The sequence below is a fragment of the Lolium rigidum genome, chromosome 5 (genome assembly GCF_022539505.1).
Source record: "Lolium rigidum isolate FL_2022 chromosome 5, APGP_CSIRO_Lrig_0.1, whole genome shotgun sequence".
NCBI lineage: Eukaryota > Viridiplantae > Streptophyta > Magnoliopsida > Poales > Poaceae > Lolium > Lolium rigidum.
The window spans coordinates 35,498,760-35,514,564 of record NC_061512.1 but is presented as its reverse complement, the minus strand read 5'-3'; the positions used below and the strand labels follow the sequence as shown (position 1 = coordinate 35,514,564).

Below are 15,805 nucleotides of genomic sequence, written 5' to 3'. Positions count from 1 at the left end.
ATTATGCATTATGTTTGCCTCCTAATTTTGGCCTATTTGAACTTCGATAAAGTTTTAGGAATTTGACCATGAAAAACTATCGTACGCACAGCCTCGTCGATCAGGTAAGTTCCTGCGCTGAAAAACGAAGGCTGCATGCATCCAGTGGGCTTCATGTACTACACGTAACTCTTTTGTTCCTATGCTTACAAATACGTGTAGATTATACATTTTTTAATGGTTGTTGTTTTATAAAAAAAGATGCCACAGTAGTTATGGGTGAATTATATAGTACTGCAAGTTGTGCTAGTATTGGTTGCATGCAGGAGAAAAATAATGTTTCACTGTATAGTGTGAGCCCCAACCCTATGTACTCTATTGTCATTAGCAAATAGTTTTCGATCTGGGCCTATCTTCTGAATAATATAAGCAAAATATTTGAAGTCGGCGCAAACGAAACAAAACAGTAGAATGATTCTTTTCATTCTTGTGTTTAAATCGTACCTAATCCAGGCGATCGTTGAAGCCCCCTCTAGAGAAAATTCGCTGCACAACATATTTTGCGTGTGTTTTGCTTTTTTTTCTTTTTTGCGTTCGTCAGTCAAGGATTTAGTTACTAAGCGAAATATTGTGTGGTTGGTCAATAACAGAAATTTCGAATCTCCTCTCCGATGGGTTTACCATGCAAATACTGTTTACACAGAAGGCATGCATTAAATTGAAGATGCTAAAATACCATGCAAATAATCACCTGTACACTTTTTTTTAGGATGAGTTGGTAACCTAACTCTATACTCACTCAGTTCCAATGAATACGACTTTTTTTTTTTGAAAAGTCAAGCCAAATAAATTTTAAATATAGTTAAAGAAAAATATGTCAACAACTATGTTATTTTATAGATGTCATATGAAAATATATTTCATGATGTATCTAACTCTATTCATTTTGTATTTTACATGTTAATGATTTTTAGTAAAAACTTAGTTAAACTTAAATGGTTTGACATTTCAAAAATAATAGACGTCTTATTCATTGCAAATTACTAGGTAGTACGGTTTATCTCCTGATTCCTCATTTCCATCCCACTTCCCAACTCCTTAGCTCTTAACTCCCCATTACGCCTCCACTCAAAACCGAACATGAAATGTTTCAATGCTACCAGATTTGAATAATTAAATTGATTGAGAATCTCGTGCGGCAATTTACAGTATGGTTACCAGAAATGTGAGCCACCCATGGGCCATGGCTATGGGACATTTTTCCCCGCTAGGCAAATCTTTTCTGTCAATTTACGTCGGGAATAATATTGTGGGCTAATTTGTTCGGTGAAGGAACTGAATTAATATGTATAAAAAAAAACTCAACCAGTATATTACGAAGATTTGACTATTGAGTAATAAGTCCTCCTCTTTTATCTTCATCTGATTGCATACATGGCAAGTGAAACGTTTATTTTTGGAGCTTGTTTGATCCAAAATAGTTGTGTAGGATTTGGATCTATAGATTTTTCTACAAACGATTGTTTGATTCATAGAGTTGTAATCCTCTGAAATTCCTACAAAGAATTTATTCGCACCATGTTTTCGAGAAAACATTCTGTTCACCCCAACCTGTTTTTACACTTTCTTTTGTTTTCCTGTGTAATCAAACGAGACCCGTGGATCCAGAATCTTGTAGTGTTCTCATTCTGTAGGATTGGAGAGACCATGCCATTTCAATGTTGTATATTTTCTATACCTACTGTATGAACTCTTCGAATCAAACAAGCCCTTACTAATAAAAAAATAAAATGCCACCAGCCCATTAGTATAATCACCCACACTAATGACCCCTTTTTGTCCTCATCATATCATGGTTGCAATCCAAGAACTCATAAAAAATCCTTCAAAAAATAAGATAAACCCACCAAGTTGACCACACCACATGACCCCACACACACACTACTACCTTCCCTCTCTTCAGTCATCGCACTTCTTCCTTCTTCACTTGCCATCGCCTTCTCTCTCTCTAGCCGCCTTGCTCTTCTCTCTCTCCTCGGGAGGGAGGCTTCTCCTCCAGCTCTCCTCCGCTTTACCTTTGCGCTATATAACCTCTGTGGGGATTCGGAAAGCAGCAGGCGGGCCTCTCGCCGAGTTTGAACCCCACCCAAAAACCCCATCTTTCTCTCTCCCCGCTCCCCCGCCGCCGCCTCTTCAACTCCAAGCTCCAACCCATTCCCGTCTCCGATCAAATGCGGCGAGATCTGCGCGCCTGACCCCGTAAGTCCACCGCGCCCTCCCCCTCCACTTCCGGCGGCCTTGGAGCTGGCATTTCAGGCTCCAGAGCTCCGGCTAGATTGGACTGTTCACCCCTTTTCTTTCCTCTTATCTTTTTATACTTAGCTAGATTGGGTTCTTGGTTTAGATCGATAGCCGCCATTTGGGGATCATTTCGCGCTCGCTGAGAGTGCTCACGGAGCAGGCATTTGGGATTCGGTTTGGAAAATAAATCATTGGAGTGGTTTGAATCGGAGTTGGCAGCCGCTTGACTTGTGTGCAGTGGGGCTGATCCTCTTTTTTTCTTTTTCTCTCCCCTCCTCTTGAATACTGATTTGCTCCTGGAGATGTGACATTTGCGGCCCCGGAGCTCCACCGTCTCCTCCTTTATTTCATCTTCTTCTTTTCAGAACAGTTTAGGAGGAGCTGTCGGCAGGTTTTGTCACCCAGTGCTTCCGTTCTTTTGCGTCCGTAATTTCGGATTCACTTGTCTTTTCCTGTGTTCTCATGTGGTGAGCTCACGGTTCCCCTTCCCCCTTTTCCCTGAAAATGTTTCTTGGAGTGTGTTGGCTGGCTACTTATTTGGCTATCCTTTTTGTTTTTTTGTTTTCACTAGAAAATAATGCTTGTTTGTTCACTCTCTTGGCCAAAAATGGAGTTACTGGCTACTTCAATGCACTTGCTGTTCCACATTCTTCACCATTCCTTTGGCAGAAGGACTGATTTGTTTTCTTACTTTTTATTACCCTCCAGGACAGTGAAGAAACAAAACATATCTTGCTGCGTGTGAGCTGCAAACTCCTCGAAGATGGACCAGTATGAGGTCTTGGAGCAGATTGGGAAAGGAGCATTTGGCTCCGCTCTGTTGGTGAGGCACAAGGTGGAGAAGAAGAAGTGAGGCTCACAAGCACTGCCCTTTCACTTAATTACATTCTGGGGTCGTATGGTTCTGTTTCAGTCATTCTGATGGTATGGAGCTCCGTTTCTCCTGCAGGTATGTGCTGAAGAAGATCCGGCTTGCGCGGCAAACCGACCGCACTCGCCGGTCTGCACACCAGGAGGTAAATCCTCTTCTGCTTCATCTTCAGAAGCTACACTTTTTCATCTTTTGGCACCTAGTTAGTAATTTCATTCTGGGTACACGACTAGATGTGGCCAAGAATTGTTGTGTAATATAAATTACTTTGCTCATGGTGATGCTATTGAGTTTTGTTTGGCTAGTAGTGAGGAGCTGATCTGAGTCTCAGAACCTGCAATATATATTGTCTTGTGCTGTGCTGTGCTGTCTTTTTACTGAGCTGCGTGGAAATGTTCTTCATGCAGATGCAGCTTATTGCCACAGTGAGAAATCCATTCATTGTGGAGTACAAAGATTCATGGGTAGAAAAGGTAGGTGAAACGTACAAGAAAAGAGTATATCAACAAGTAGGAAGGCGAAATTGCTTCAGTTTTACTTGATATGCAGTCTGCTCATTATGTGCGTTTAAACTTGCAGGGATGCTATGTCTGCATTATTATAGGTTACTGTCAGGGAGGAGACATGTACGTATGCTGTGATATCGTTAAAATAGTTAGGTCACAACTCAAGTCCCTCTAGTTAACACAATGTCTATTGTTATAGGTCTGAAGCTATTAAAAGAGCTAATGGTACCTATTTCTCTGAGGAGGTGCGGTTCTTTCCTTGCTTTCATTTTGGCATCTTGAGCTTGTTCTGTCGAGGAATGCACTGTCAACTGTTTTCTGATTTTGCAGAAGCTTTGCAAGTGGCTCGTACAGCTCCTAATGGCTCTAGATTACTTGCATGCAAATCACATTCTCCACCGAGATGTGAAGGTCAGTAACAGCATCTCATTTGGAGCATATAATGGTAGCTGTCTTTTAATGTGTGGTGATAATGTGTACTAAAGATGCTAATTTGTTTCAGTGCTCCAATATTTTTATTGCCAGAGACCAAACTATAAGACTCGGTACGTAGCTTAGTCTCAGGAAAAGTGCAGCACTTTATGTATTTATTCTGCAATCCTGGTAATGATGCACTTCCAAATCTAATAATGCAGGTGACTTTGGGCTTGCAAAAATATTGACTTCTGATGATCTGGCATCTTCTGTAAGTAATCAAATATTTTTTTTGTCTTTCTTGTACATATGCGATTGTGTTCTTACTACTATATTTCTCCCTTTCCCAGGTGGTAGGAACACCAAGTTATATGTGCCCAGAACTTCTTGCTGATATACCATATGGTAGCAAGTCTGATATTTGGTCTCTAGGTATTTGACAAAATACTTTCCTGAACCTAGATATAAAATGTGTGATTCAATACTTATATTCTTTTGTTGCAGGATGCTGTATATACGAAATGACAGCTCTCAGACCTGCATTTAGAGCTTTTGTAAGTCCCTAACTTGCCTTCTTTCTTATGCCAATGGATGTAAGCCATTTATACATTGTTGCAACTTGATGGTGAAAACTACAAAACATTGTTATATTTACTTAGTGAACACTTTATGCTTTTAAGTTAGATTTATTTGGCATGTATTGGATTCTTGTGTCCTACAAATACATTAGTAAACCTGGATAGAAACACTTAGTACTAGATGCCCATTGTATTGCATATATGCCCTAGTCTATTTGATTAGATATTTGTGCTACTGTCTCTGTTCTAGTAATCATGTTAAGACCCAAGAGCTGATGATGGTCTGGTTTCGTCATTTTGTTGCAGGACATGCAAGCTCTGATTAACAAGATCACAAAGTCAATAGTATCACCATTACCCACAAAATATTCTGGTCCCTTGTAAGTTTGTTAGCTACCTTTCTTTTGTTTCTCACTTCATTTTGCCTGTCACCTCTTACCTGAATACTGAGCATGCTTCTGAAAGTCCTACTTCCTTAATGCAGTAGGGGACTTATCAAGAGCATGCTGCGGAAAAGTCCAGAGCACAGACCAAGCGTAATTCCTCGATATTCTCTTAGTCTTTGCTAATCTTTTATTTATTTTAGCACAAATTTGTTCTCTGATGTAAATAAAATATCCACTACATGACCAGGCTGCAGAACTGCTCAAGCATCCACAACTTCAGCCTTATGTGTTTCAAGTCCAACTGAAATCTAGTCCTACTCGCAATATGCTTCCTATCCATGAATGTCTGACTGACAAAGTTAAGAAGATGACATATCCTGATGATGTTGCTGATTCCGCGCGCAGAAGAATGGCCAGGAGAAATTCCTTGGGAAGTCAGAGGACTGTAACATTTAGCAAACCATCTCCTGAGCGGAACTCTGTCAGCTCTATACGGAGCATCAAAGAATATACAACTACCCAGAGTTTCAAAGAGTTATCCATTGACAGCAGCCAGGCTGAGGAAGAGGTTACTAGTAAAGCCATGATAACGAAGACACCAAGCATCCTGAGGACTCCCAAGAGTATTCCAGCCAAGACATTCACAGGCAGAAATCGGTTTGAAACTCCGAAATCATCTTATACCAGAACAAGCCGTACTGAGGTATTTTCACATAGCTTGTTCTATGTTCTTAAAGCTCTTGACATTACTGAAGTGCCAAACAAATGGTCCAATATTTACCGAGCATCTAACGTCTCTTTTAGAGTTATTAAGTTCTTGTCCTGGTGCATTTTTAATCTTTATTTTAGTTTGTTGGCTTCAGCATGACTTTGCCACTTTGTTTAGTTGGTGCCGGTACAAATGATTTCTGAGCATCCAATTTCTCCTGTGCAGCTGCCCTCAACAACATCTCTAAGCAAAAGCGCTCCTGCTCGAAGGGTATCCCTCCCGCTGTCGACATATGAAACAACACCAATCAAGCGCAGCATCAGCATTCTGGACCAGCTAGGCGGCTCCCCCGATGTCTCTGTGAACGCACCCCGAATTGACAGGATTGCAGAGTTCCCACTGGCTTCATCGGAAGACCCCTTCCACCCCATCCACAAGCTCTCATCAGCCCACGGCTCCTGCTCTACCCCTCCCTCTGTCAACCAGTCGATCACCAAGGACAAGTGCACGATCCAGGTGCTGCGCACGGCTGACGGGGACAACGGGAGTGACTCCTCGGGCCGCAACGCCACGGCCGCCTCAAGCCGGGGCTCCAATGACTCGAGGCTGCAGCGGTTCGACATGTCGTCGTTCCAGCAGCGTGCGGAGGCGCTGGAGGGGCTCCTGGAGTTCAGCGCGCAGCTGCTACAGCAGGAGCGGTATGACGAGCTGGGCATCCTGCTGAAGCCCTTTGGCCCCGAGAAGGCATCCCCCAGGGAGACTGCCATCTGGCTGACGAAGAGCTTCAAGGAGACGACGTAGCGCACCACCCCCATCTCTTTACGGTCGCCATTTTTGTAAACGTAATGCGCGACGATGTAGCTCAGGTCAGGTTAGTTAAGACTTGTTAGGACTGAAGTTTTAGGTGCTGGGAACACCATCTCAGTGTTGCCCTAACTTAAGGTTACTTGTTAGCTAGTAACCCCCCTAGCTAGTTCACTAGTACTAGTAGTAGAGAATTGTACTACTCCAAGTTGGAACTCTGGATCTGGCAATGTCTTAAAACCCTTGTAGCCATGCTGCCCCCTTGCAATGAATCATGTCATGATCCTATTGCCAGGATCCATCCATCTCCTGATTGGATCAATGTCTGCCCCTGGTCTCTCCTGACCATGGGCTGAAGAATCCTATGCTTCCTCCTGATCTGGCTAATTATACAAACATTGAAATTGAAATTGGATGGGGTAGATGCCACGTACAGTGTACATAACCTGGCATTGTGTATAGCTTGACTCCAACATAAATTAAACCATGTTTGTCCTTAAACAACAACACAGATCTGAGCTAGGCGCCAAATGGGCGGTGCGGCCATGTGGTGACGAAAAACAATAAACCTGGGGTTTGGCACTAGGCCGAATCTCTCCATGTGCCTGGTGTTGTCACCTGTGTGTGGATCTTGGGAGCACAGGGCATGTCTTGGAATGGTGCAGGGCGTCGACAGAGGCACGCAGTAGTGCCGTGGGGAGAACGGTCTTCCTGTCCCTTGCGTCTTGGGTGTTTACCTGTGGCAAATCTCGAGCCTAGAGTCTTTGCCAAGCAATCTTGTGCATCGGTAAGTTCTTCACCTAGAACTTGGCGGAGCCTAGGGAAATTTTTCATGATGCATGTTCAAGTTTGCAGCAGTGCTAGTTGAAATTATGCCTCCCTCTGGTACTTTTCGCAAACTAACCTGACGCATTGGCTTTATTAAGCACACAAGTGCCATGTGCCGGTATAACATATAGAGCTCCGCAAAGTATTTTTTTTTTCGAAATGAGGGATAGCACCCCGGGCTCTTCATGAAACTGATGCGCATAACATTTTATTTAAAAGGTTCAAGCTTTATAGTCATACAACCTCAAGGATCAAATAAAAGTGGCTACATGAATGAGCCAACGAAAAAAAAAACATGATATGCCTATGCATTCTATATCCTAGTAGTATGCTGCCATGTGCAATCCACCCTGACCGAAGATACATCCTACAACCGCCATTAAGCGAGTACAGCCGAAGTTCATATGTGGCTGCTGAAATGATCACATGTGGATCCACTATAATAACCTACAAAAAGAAAGCACCTTCTGCCCGGTTAAAAATCACATCATGTCAACAATTCCACAAACGAGGTTTTGATTTTTTTATCTATTCCATTTGACCAATTACCAAATATAGTTAATAAATTATGGGTAATCATGAAAATTTCAGGTCACCTGTGTCACTGTACTCCAAGAAAACGCCTTAAGGAAGGAGATGCACTGCTGATACTAGAATAACCTCTACTACTCCATCCGTTCATAAATAGATATCTGAAGTTTGTCTAGACGCTAGACAAATCTCAGACGTCTGGTATTAAAAATGGAAATACCTCAATTATTTTGTTGATACGAATGGTTTTGATCTTAATAATGATTTCAACTCTTCAAGTCGAGTGGTACCCGATTAAAACAATGAGAGGTTTTGGAGGTTCATTGTTAGTAGAACCAAGTTAAGGAAGCTTTAACGATTCTTAGTCTGAGTGCCCCCGTGGCTAGAACTACAAGCTGTTGCGGGAACCATCCAACGAACGAGAAGTTCTGTTTTTTTGTTTGTTTGTTTGTTTTGTTTGTATAACAAAGCTCTGCTTTTGACTTTCCACCATGCCTGGCCGGCTGGCTGCAACTAGCTATCTGCCACCGCTGTGTCATCGCCGACCTGCCGCCGCCGCGTCACCTTTTACCTAGTCGCTGGTTCAGGCCTAAACTGAAACTCGGTAACCACATATATCAGATAAAGAATATAGGCGAAACCAACTAAAGTCTATAATCTGTATTATGTTTGACTAGTATATTATCCAGAAGCGACATTCTCTCATCTTCTTCCTCATCCTCCTATCTTCTCTTCTCCACTTCCGAGCTTTCTCCTCACTTTTGCACACACAATTGCTTTCTCCATATTATAAACGAGTTGGTTGAAAAAACTGCAGCTTAGTACAAATCATGTGTGCTCAGCGTGCACTAATGAATGTGAAGTTTTATGACTTTTACTGAACTAGCAGTGTGGCCCTCACAAATGCGAGGGCGTCCTCTTTAATCTTTTGAAAGTGACACTTTCCATTGAGGGGAACAATATAGTTACATAGTCAATGAAAATAGATAGATAGATAGATCAGATAAATTCAGGATTGTAATTTGTGTTGTAATCTATTGAAAATTTCCCTAGTAGAGTGCAATTATTTATTCTCATTTCAATGTGAATCTGTCGCAGTTTCCCTATCCCCCGAGGAAGGTTTGCATTAGAGAGCAGAATTAATTTTTATAAACATGTGTAACGCTTTATATGTGTTATAACCGAAATTAGAAACCCACTTGTTTTGACCAGTTTTCTCAAACATGCATATTTACTGATCAATATACTCAACCTATGATACGCCTCTTGACCAGTTTAAACTTTATATTTTTAGCATATATTTGCATTTCCACCATGATCTACCTAGCTAGCTTCGTGTACGAAGTTTTTTTTTTGCTAGTATTGATATGCCTAGGAAGATATCAATCGACAGCCTAGCACCGTGAGTTCTCTTTTTAAGGGAGAGACGGTAGTAGTGTATATTCCACCTAGTTTCCATCTATTTTATGTGAGATCCAATCTGATAGATGTACGATTAGATTGGCATGAATAGTACCTAGTCTAGTAAATAATATATTTGGAATTCGCGAAAGCTTTCCTTGGGCGGAAAAAATTCTACTATTGTCAATGTTTTTTATCAGTTGGGTAAAGTTACCGGTAGGCACCAGAAATACCGGCCGATATTTTGCCCAAGATATTCAAAGTGAATTCATATATTCTTTCAAAATTTCCAAAATATATTTATATTTGATAAATTATATTAACTTGGGTAATATTTGACCGATGTGAAAAAAATTGATATGAGATCATGTCGGGTAGATGCGCATGTAGATCGGCATAGATCGTACCTTGTGTTCTGAATAATATATTTTGAATTTGCAGTAGCTTTTCTAATGCGGAAAAAAATATATGGATAACCAAGGTTTTCTTTTTTTTATTTTGTACCGCTAGGCACCGTTTATTTCATGTTCTTCGCAATATCGGAAATACATGCTACTGTTACGCCTGAGATGTTCAAAAGTAATTCATATATTCTTCAAAAATTTCTCAAAGGTATTTAAATTTGAGCAAATTATATTAATATTATCAAATGTAGTCCGGTAGAAAAAAATTGGTGGTAGATAAAACTGGTTTCTAACGAAATTTCAGAAATACCAGTCGGCAATTATTTTTTCATACATTACGTATATACTACACGGATCAGTACCTTTTCAGCTTACATTATCACATGTGCTGTGTAACTATGGTCTAGCTAAGCTACGTATGATGCATAGTTTTTTTTTTGAGAGAGAATGCCTAGTTTCTTTTTCGTAAAGAATACACGTACCATCTACATCATCTGGAAATATTACTTTTTTCCTTATATTAAGTGGGATATGTTGTAAGGAAACAAATCAGCTAGTTTTTGTTTTTTCCCTTACACGTATTGAACGGACGAACATACGTGTAGATCACAGCCATTATTTTTGACAGCCGAACTGCCTCGTTACGGGAAACCACATCATACACGTGATGTTCTGGCCGGGATAGGTAGGTATCTTTGTCCCATGTTTTTTTTCTGATTGCTGGGACGACCCATCTTTTTTTTCCCCTTTTCGCGTGATGACTCGTCCTTATAATTGCCGATGTGTACGTGACAGGTTGTGCATGACTACAATTTACGTAATTTTTCTGGCTTTAAATCTTAACCATTATAATTATAATTAAGATTAACAGATCAAATAATTTTAGTACATGCAGATTAACGTGGTGTCTTCTTTAAACATCCATATTTTACTTTTAGTATATGGAGTAATAGATAATAGAAGATGAAGGCAACACACAACACGTGACGGCAACGGCGATAACTCAAGGATGACGCAACCTCGCCGGAATATCAGGCGCTCCTTCGCATGTTTTGCCGATCGCTAACTGCGGGCTGCCGGCGATGATTAAACAGAGGGCTTTGTTCGTTGGATGGCCCGTGCAGGAAGCGGGCGGTAGATTCTAGCCCCTACGGTTGAAACACCTACATGCAGACACAGTCTGTAAATTGCACGTTAGCGACTCGTCGCATTGCAGTCTCAGAGATAGTTCGTTTCTTCACGGACTTGAATGTCTCGATCTGTACTACTACTAATAGTGTCTAGAGGGATAGCTACACACGACTCAATAAGAAACATATAGCGAGGATCTAGTACAGATCGAGCATTACTAGTGACGTTCTTGGACATGCACATGGCCTGGATGTGGTTAGGTGCGAACATGATGTGAACATCTTCTCCTACGAGCTGCTTCAAGCCATGGATCATGTTCTGCAACAAGCTCAGGTGGTCGATCGTGCAAAATCATTGTCGGTTGATATATATGCAGCTGCCCTAACACCGAACAAGAGTGTTTATGTCCGAATTTAGAGCTCTTGAGGTGAATTCTTGATGTCTCCTAATCCCATTATCTCACCCCGGCTTGTATATTCATTATTGTGAGATCAAACACTCAACGTTTCACCAACTACGTACTTAATTTCTAGAGAAACTAGAACGATCACCCAGGCCTCTCAGCTAGAGTGCACTGAGGTTTATATCTACTCCGGCTGGCCAGTGTGAACATGCACATATTTCTCCTTAGTTGCAATTGCATTTAGCACATGGTTGGTTGTCATCATTATTCTTGTGGATACGCATTCTTGGTTAGCATGATTGATGTTGGATATCCTCCTCATATGGGTTGTGAGGACATGACTTATTGAAGCCTTTCAGGCAGCCCAAACAGGTGCAAGAGCCCACTCTCCATTAGGGTTATGATCAAGGGTCAATTTTGGACATCGCACATGAGGGAAGGGGATGTTAAACCTCCCATCCAGCCACCACTAGATGAAGTGTAAAAAATTCAGGATAACCTCCATTGGAGAAGAAAGCCATGAGAGAAGAAAAAGAGAGGAATGTGAAGGAAGAAGCTAATCAAGCGCCGGGCCTTGCCCACAAGGTTGTGAAGACCACATCTGCATCTTTGTCTCCTTCAAGTTGTTCTTCCACCATCTTTGGTGAGATTGATCCAATCTCTAGCTCTTGTTCCCCAAATCATGTAATGGCATCCAAGATCTGCTTGCATCTTGATGTTTGAGACCTCTAGTGCTCTCTAAAGAAGAACTTGTTGTATCCCCATTTGATTATAGTGAAAGAAGATTTGGGTGGCTTCGGCCGTGATTTTTCCTCTCAAGTTGAGAGGTTTTCCCCGTAAAAGGATTGGTGTCTCTGTGCGTTGATTTGCTTGTTGTTGCACCTGTGTGCTGAGAGCACATAGGACTTGTCCTCCCTACTCGCAGAAATCAGCTATATGTGTGCCGAGAGCACCCATAACTTGTCCTCTATTGGGGCATAATCTGTTCCTCCATATATATTTGATGCATATGTTTCCTTCCGTGATATAGCAACGATCCGTGGAGTTAGTGCATGAGTGATGCTGAAATTTACATCTTATTCTACCGCATATTTTTAGATTATGCTTGAGCATGCTAATTTCCCAATAGAGTGGTATCAGAGCTCAAGGTTGCTCAGAGGTTGTTGATCGCAGTGGCTTTTGTCAACACCCGGATTTTTAAGTCCAGATGCCTGTTATGCCATACATGGCAATCCCAGGAATATTGTTGTTGCGAGACATAACAGTTGAATATCACAAGTCATCATTTATTACAACCCATATTGTCTTACAACTGGAATCACATGATCCATATTACACAAATAGTTGATCTATTGATCAACGAACAAACACAAGTTCATAGCGGAAGCGTAAAGATAAGGGACTCTCTAGTCCACAGGCCAACGCTTGACGTCAGGAGTAGTCCTAGTTGTCGTAGACGTCCTGCTGTCCATCCTCTTCATACTGCTGTTCATCTTCATAGTCTGGCCATTTGAATAGCCAGGGACAAAGCCGTGAGTACTTTAAAGTACTCGCAAACTAATACTAATGTAAGTACTAGCAATTCTAGTAAGGGGGATGCCAAACTCTAGTTTCTTTTGCATAAAGCCAATTTTAGTTCACAAGTATTTGAAATAAAAACTCTTCATGTGATAACTAACTCAAGTGGGAACATTAGTGTCATTTCCACAACTCAGTTGTGTTTCAAGTCAAAATCACCATTTCAAGTTCAAATCACAAGTCACCCTTCACATGTCACATTTTTGAAAATGATCTGATGACGGAACAGTATGGCCTTTCCAACCGTCCATAACCGTGGACGCGGCTATTCGAATAGTTCTACACTCTGCAGAGGTCGTACACTTGTGCCACAACATTTGCAATAATCCGTCAGGGTGAACTGGCCCTGATTTATCACACTCCGTGTGCGGACTACCAACCATAACCTTTCACTTACATACCCTAGTATAGGCATCTCTCCCCATGAGTTTGGCCTCCCAGTGAAGACAAAGCTGTCGGCCCAGGAACTGCACAGGGCTTGGGCCGGACATTCACCTCATTTCACGTCATATCACATCATTTCATATCTCTTTGGAGGCAGCCCTTGGCATAACCCCGATGACGCTTGTGTAGAGGGAACCCATACTAAGATACATAAACTTCTAGTTAAGCCCTACCCATATCAGGTATTGTGGGGGTACTTGCAAAATTGGAATGGTATCACATCCGAACCCAACCATCAGTTTTTGTAAAGTTCACCATGTCATTCACCAGTCATATTCACCTTCAAAATCTTTTAATAGAATGACTCCTCATTCCAAGGTTTTCAAAGTCATTTCAGTTCACATATTCCCATCTAGAGTAGTCAATTTTTAATTTAGCACTAGCATCTAAGTATGAGGGGTGCTAAGTAATTTTCTTTGCTTCTAGGCTAACCTTGATACTCTTGTACTAATCCAATACTAACCAAGTGAATCATGAATCAAAAAGTACATTGATAAAACAAAGGTAAGTAAAGCTTGTAAAGTAAAACTGGGAAATAGGATCATGAACATAAAGTAAATGGGTAATGCCTTGCTCATGGTGAGCTTTGCACTTTGCAAGAGTATTATCTTGCCTTGGTTGGGGAATTGCTCAAAGTGGTCTTCTTCTCCTTGGAAGTAGATCTCCTCCTCCTCTTGATACTCCTCGGTACTAGCGTCTAAAATACGAATACGGGGTACACAATCATCATACCAAACTTATTTACTAAACTAGGCACACTTATGATTTACATAACTTAAACTAGCATCACACATTACTATTAAGTGGGTAGATGTGTTTTTTTCTTATTTAGGAAAAATAATTTCCTCTCATACTAATTAGGATGTTACTTTTAATTACTTAGAGAAATATTTTCCTCTCATTATCTTATTAAGATTTAATTTCTGTCATGAATAATATATGACCTAGGTTGACTAATTCAACCTCTTCATACTCATCATTTAAGAAAATGATTTAAATGAGGTGAAGCACCCCATACAATTTAATCTTAATATGGTAAAGATTTAATATCATCAAACAATTCATATGAGACCTAAATGACCAGAGTCTCTACCTCATTTTGAAATGTTTGTGACAAGATTTAAATTCTTCAAACAATCATACATGAATTCATGTTGACCTAAGTCAACCATTCATCATCATCATTTGAGAAAATGATTTAAATGAGGTAGAGTTCCTCATACAATTTAACAATTCTATTTGTGAATTACAATCACCAAGTATTTCATGTGAGAGTATTTGACCAGGGGTCCAAACTTCATATGAAGGTACTTGGGACAAGATTTAAATGAAGTGTAACACTTCATATGATTTGCATAATAGTTTTGGACAATATCCACTAACTAAAATAACCATATAGTCCTTTATTTAATTTGGGCCATGATCACTCAAGGTAACCATACCATATTTTTGCATAAACAATTAGTGTAAATGAAATGTGAATTATAGAAATTGGATTTACTTCAAAATTCAAATTGGTTGATTTTTAAGATTTATTTGAATTCCCAAAAGTCCCTGACTTGTTATTTTTGTCACATTAATTCTACACACGATTTCAAGGTGAGACCAGTTGGGTTGGATAGATCTTTTTGCAAGCTTTCCAACAATATAAGGTTCATCAAATTTGGTTGGGTAGATTTGAAACTATTTGAATTCTAGCACAGAGCCAATGTTTGAATTTATACCAAATTATTTAACAGGATTTGAATAAACGGGCCTAGGCGGGAAAATTAACAGGCTGCGCAGCGCAGAAGGATTGGGCCGGCCCAGCTAACGCTGCGGGCCAGCTGACAGCAGGTCCCACCCATCAGCGAGTCAAACTTACCGAAGCGGTACGGGTTAATAGGATCCGTTCGATTAGATGCAGATCAAACGGTGGAGGTTCGTCGTCTCCGTCGGGGGGAGGAGCGTGCTGGAGCGGCGGAGGTAGGGGGTCGGCGGCGAGCAGGGACTCCGGCGAGCGGCGGCGTGGGTGCAAGTCGACGTTGCCGTCGATGAGGAAGCCGACGGTAGCAGTTGCGTCGTCTGGGGCGGCTTCCTTCTCCGGCGATTGTTGGCGACGGTGAGCGGCGGTGATCTGGCAATTGGAGGTCTCCGGTGGCTAATCGAGAAGGAGGACGGGTCGAGGAGCTCGAGGGAGAAGAGGGGATGGTGCTGGTGTGCTCAGATCATCGAATGGGCGCCTCCTTTTATAGGCAAGTGAGGGTGCTGCGGGGCAGTGGTGGTGGCGACAAGCGCGCGGCGATTCCGGCGAGGGTTGGGGCTAGGCGAGGGCGTAGGATCGTTCCGCGTATCCAGGCGATGCGAATGGCGGTGACAGCACGGTCGGGCGGCGTTGGATGGCGACGCATTGCTTCCGTGTCTGCGGGCGGTGTTCACATGATCGTGTCGTCGTCTCCGACGGCGGCGGGCAAGGGTCGTGGTCGCGCGCGTGTCTGGCGGGTCTGAGGTGTCACGGCGATGCTCAACTCATTGCTAGCGGGCCAGAGCGATGGCGT

General features: G+C 41.8%; 1 protein-coding gene across 1 annotated transcript; it reads left to right on the top strand.

The window, feature by feature from the left end:
• Window positions 1-2,012: 2,012 nt before the first annotated feature.
• LOC124652405 (serine/threonine-protein kinase Nek2) lies at window positions 2,013-6,944 on the top strand. Its single transcript, XM_047191415.1, has 15 exons — window positions 2,013-2,238; window positions 2,989-3,129; window positions 3,230-3,296; window positions 3,559-3,624; window positions 3,731-3,777; window positions 3,857-3,902; window positions 3,988-4,068; window positions 4,160-4,202; window positions 4,293-4,342; window positions 4,422-4,503; window positions 4,576-4,625; window positions 4,956-5,029; window positions 5,134-5,185; window positions 5,283-5,738; window positions 5,970-6,944. Exons 2-15 carry the CDS (start codon window positions 3,044-3,046, stop codon window positions 6,543-6,545), a joined length of 1,776 nt encoding a protein of 591 aa, XP_047047371.1. The 5' UTR covers window positions 2,013-2,238; window positions 2,989-3,043; the 3' UTR covers window positions 6,546-6,944.
• The last annotated feature ends 8,861 nt before the right edge of the window (window positions 6,945-15,805 follow it).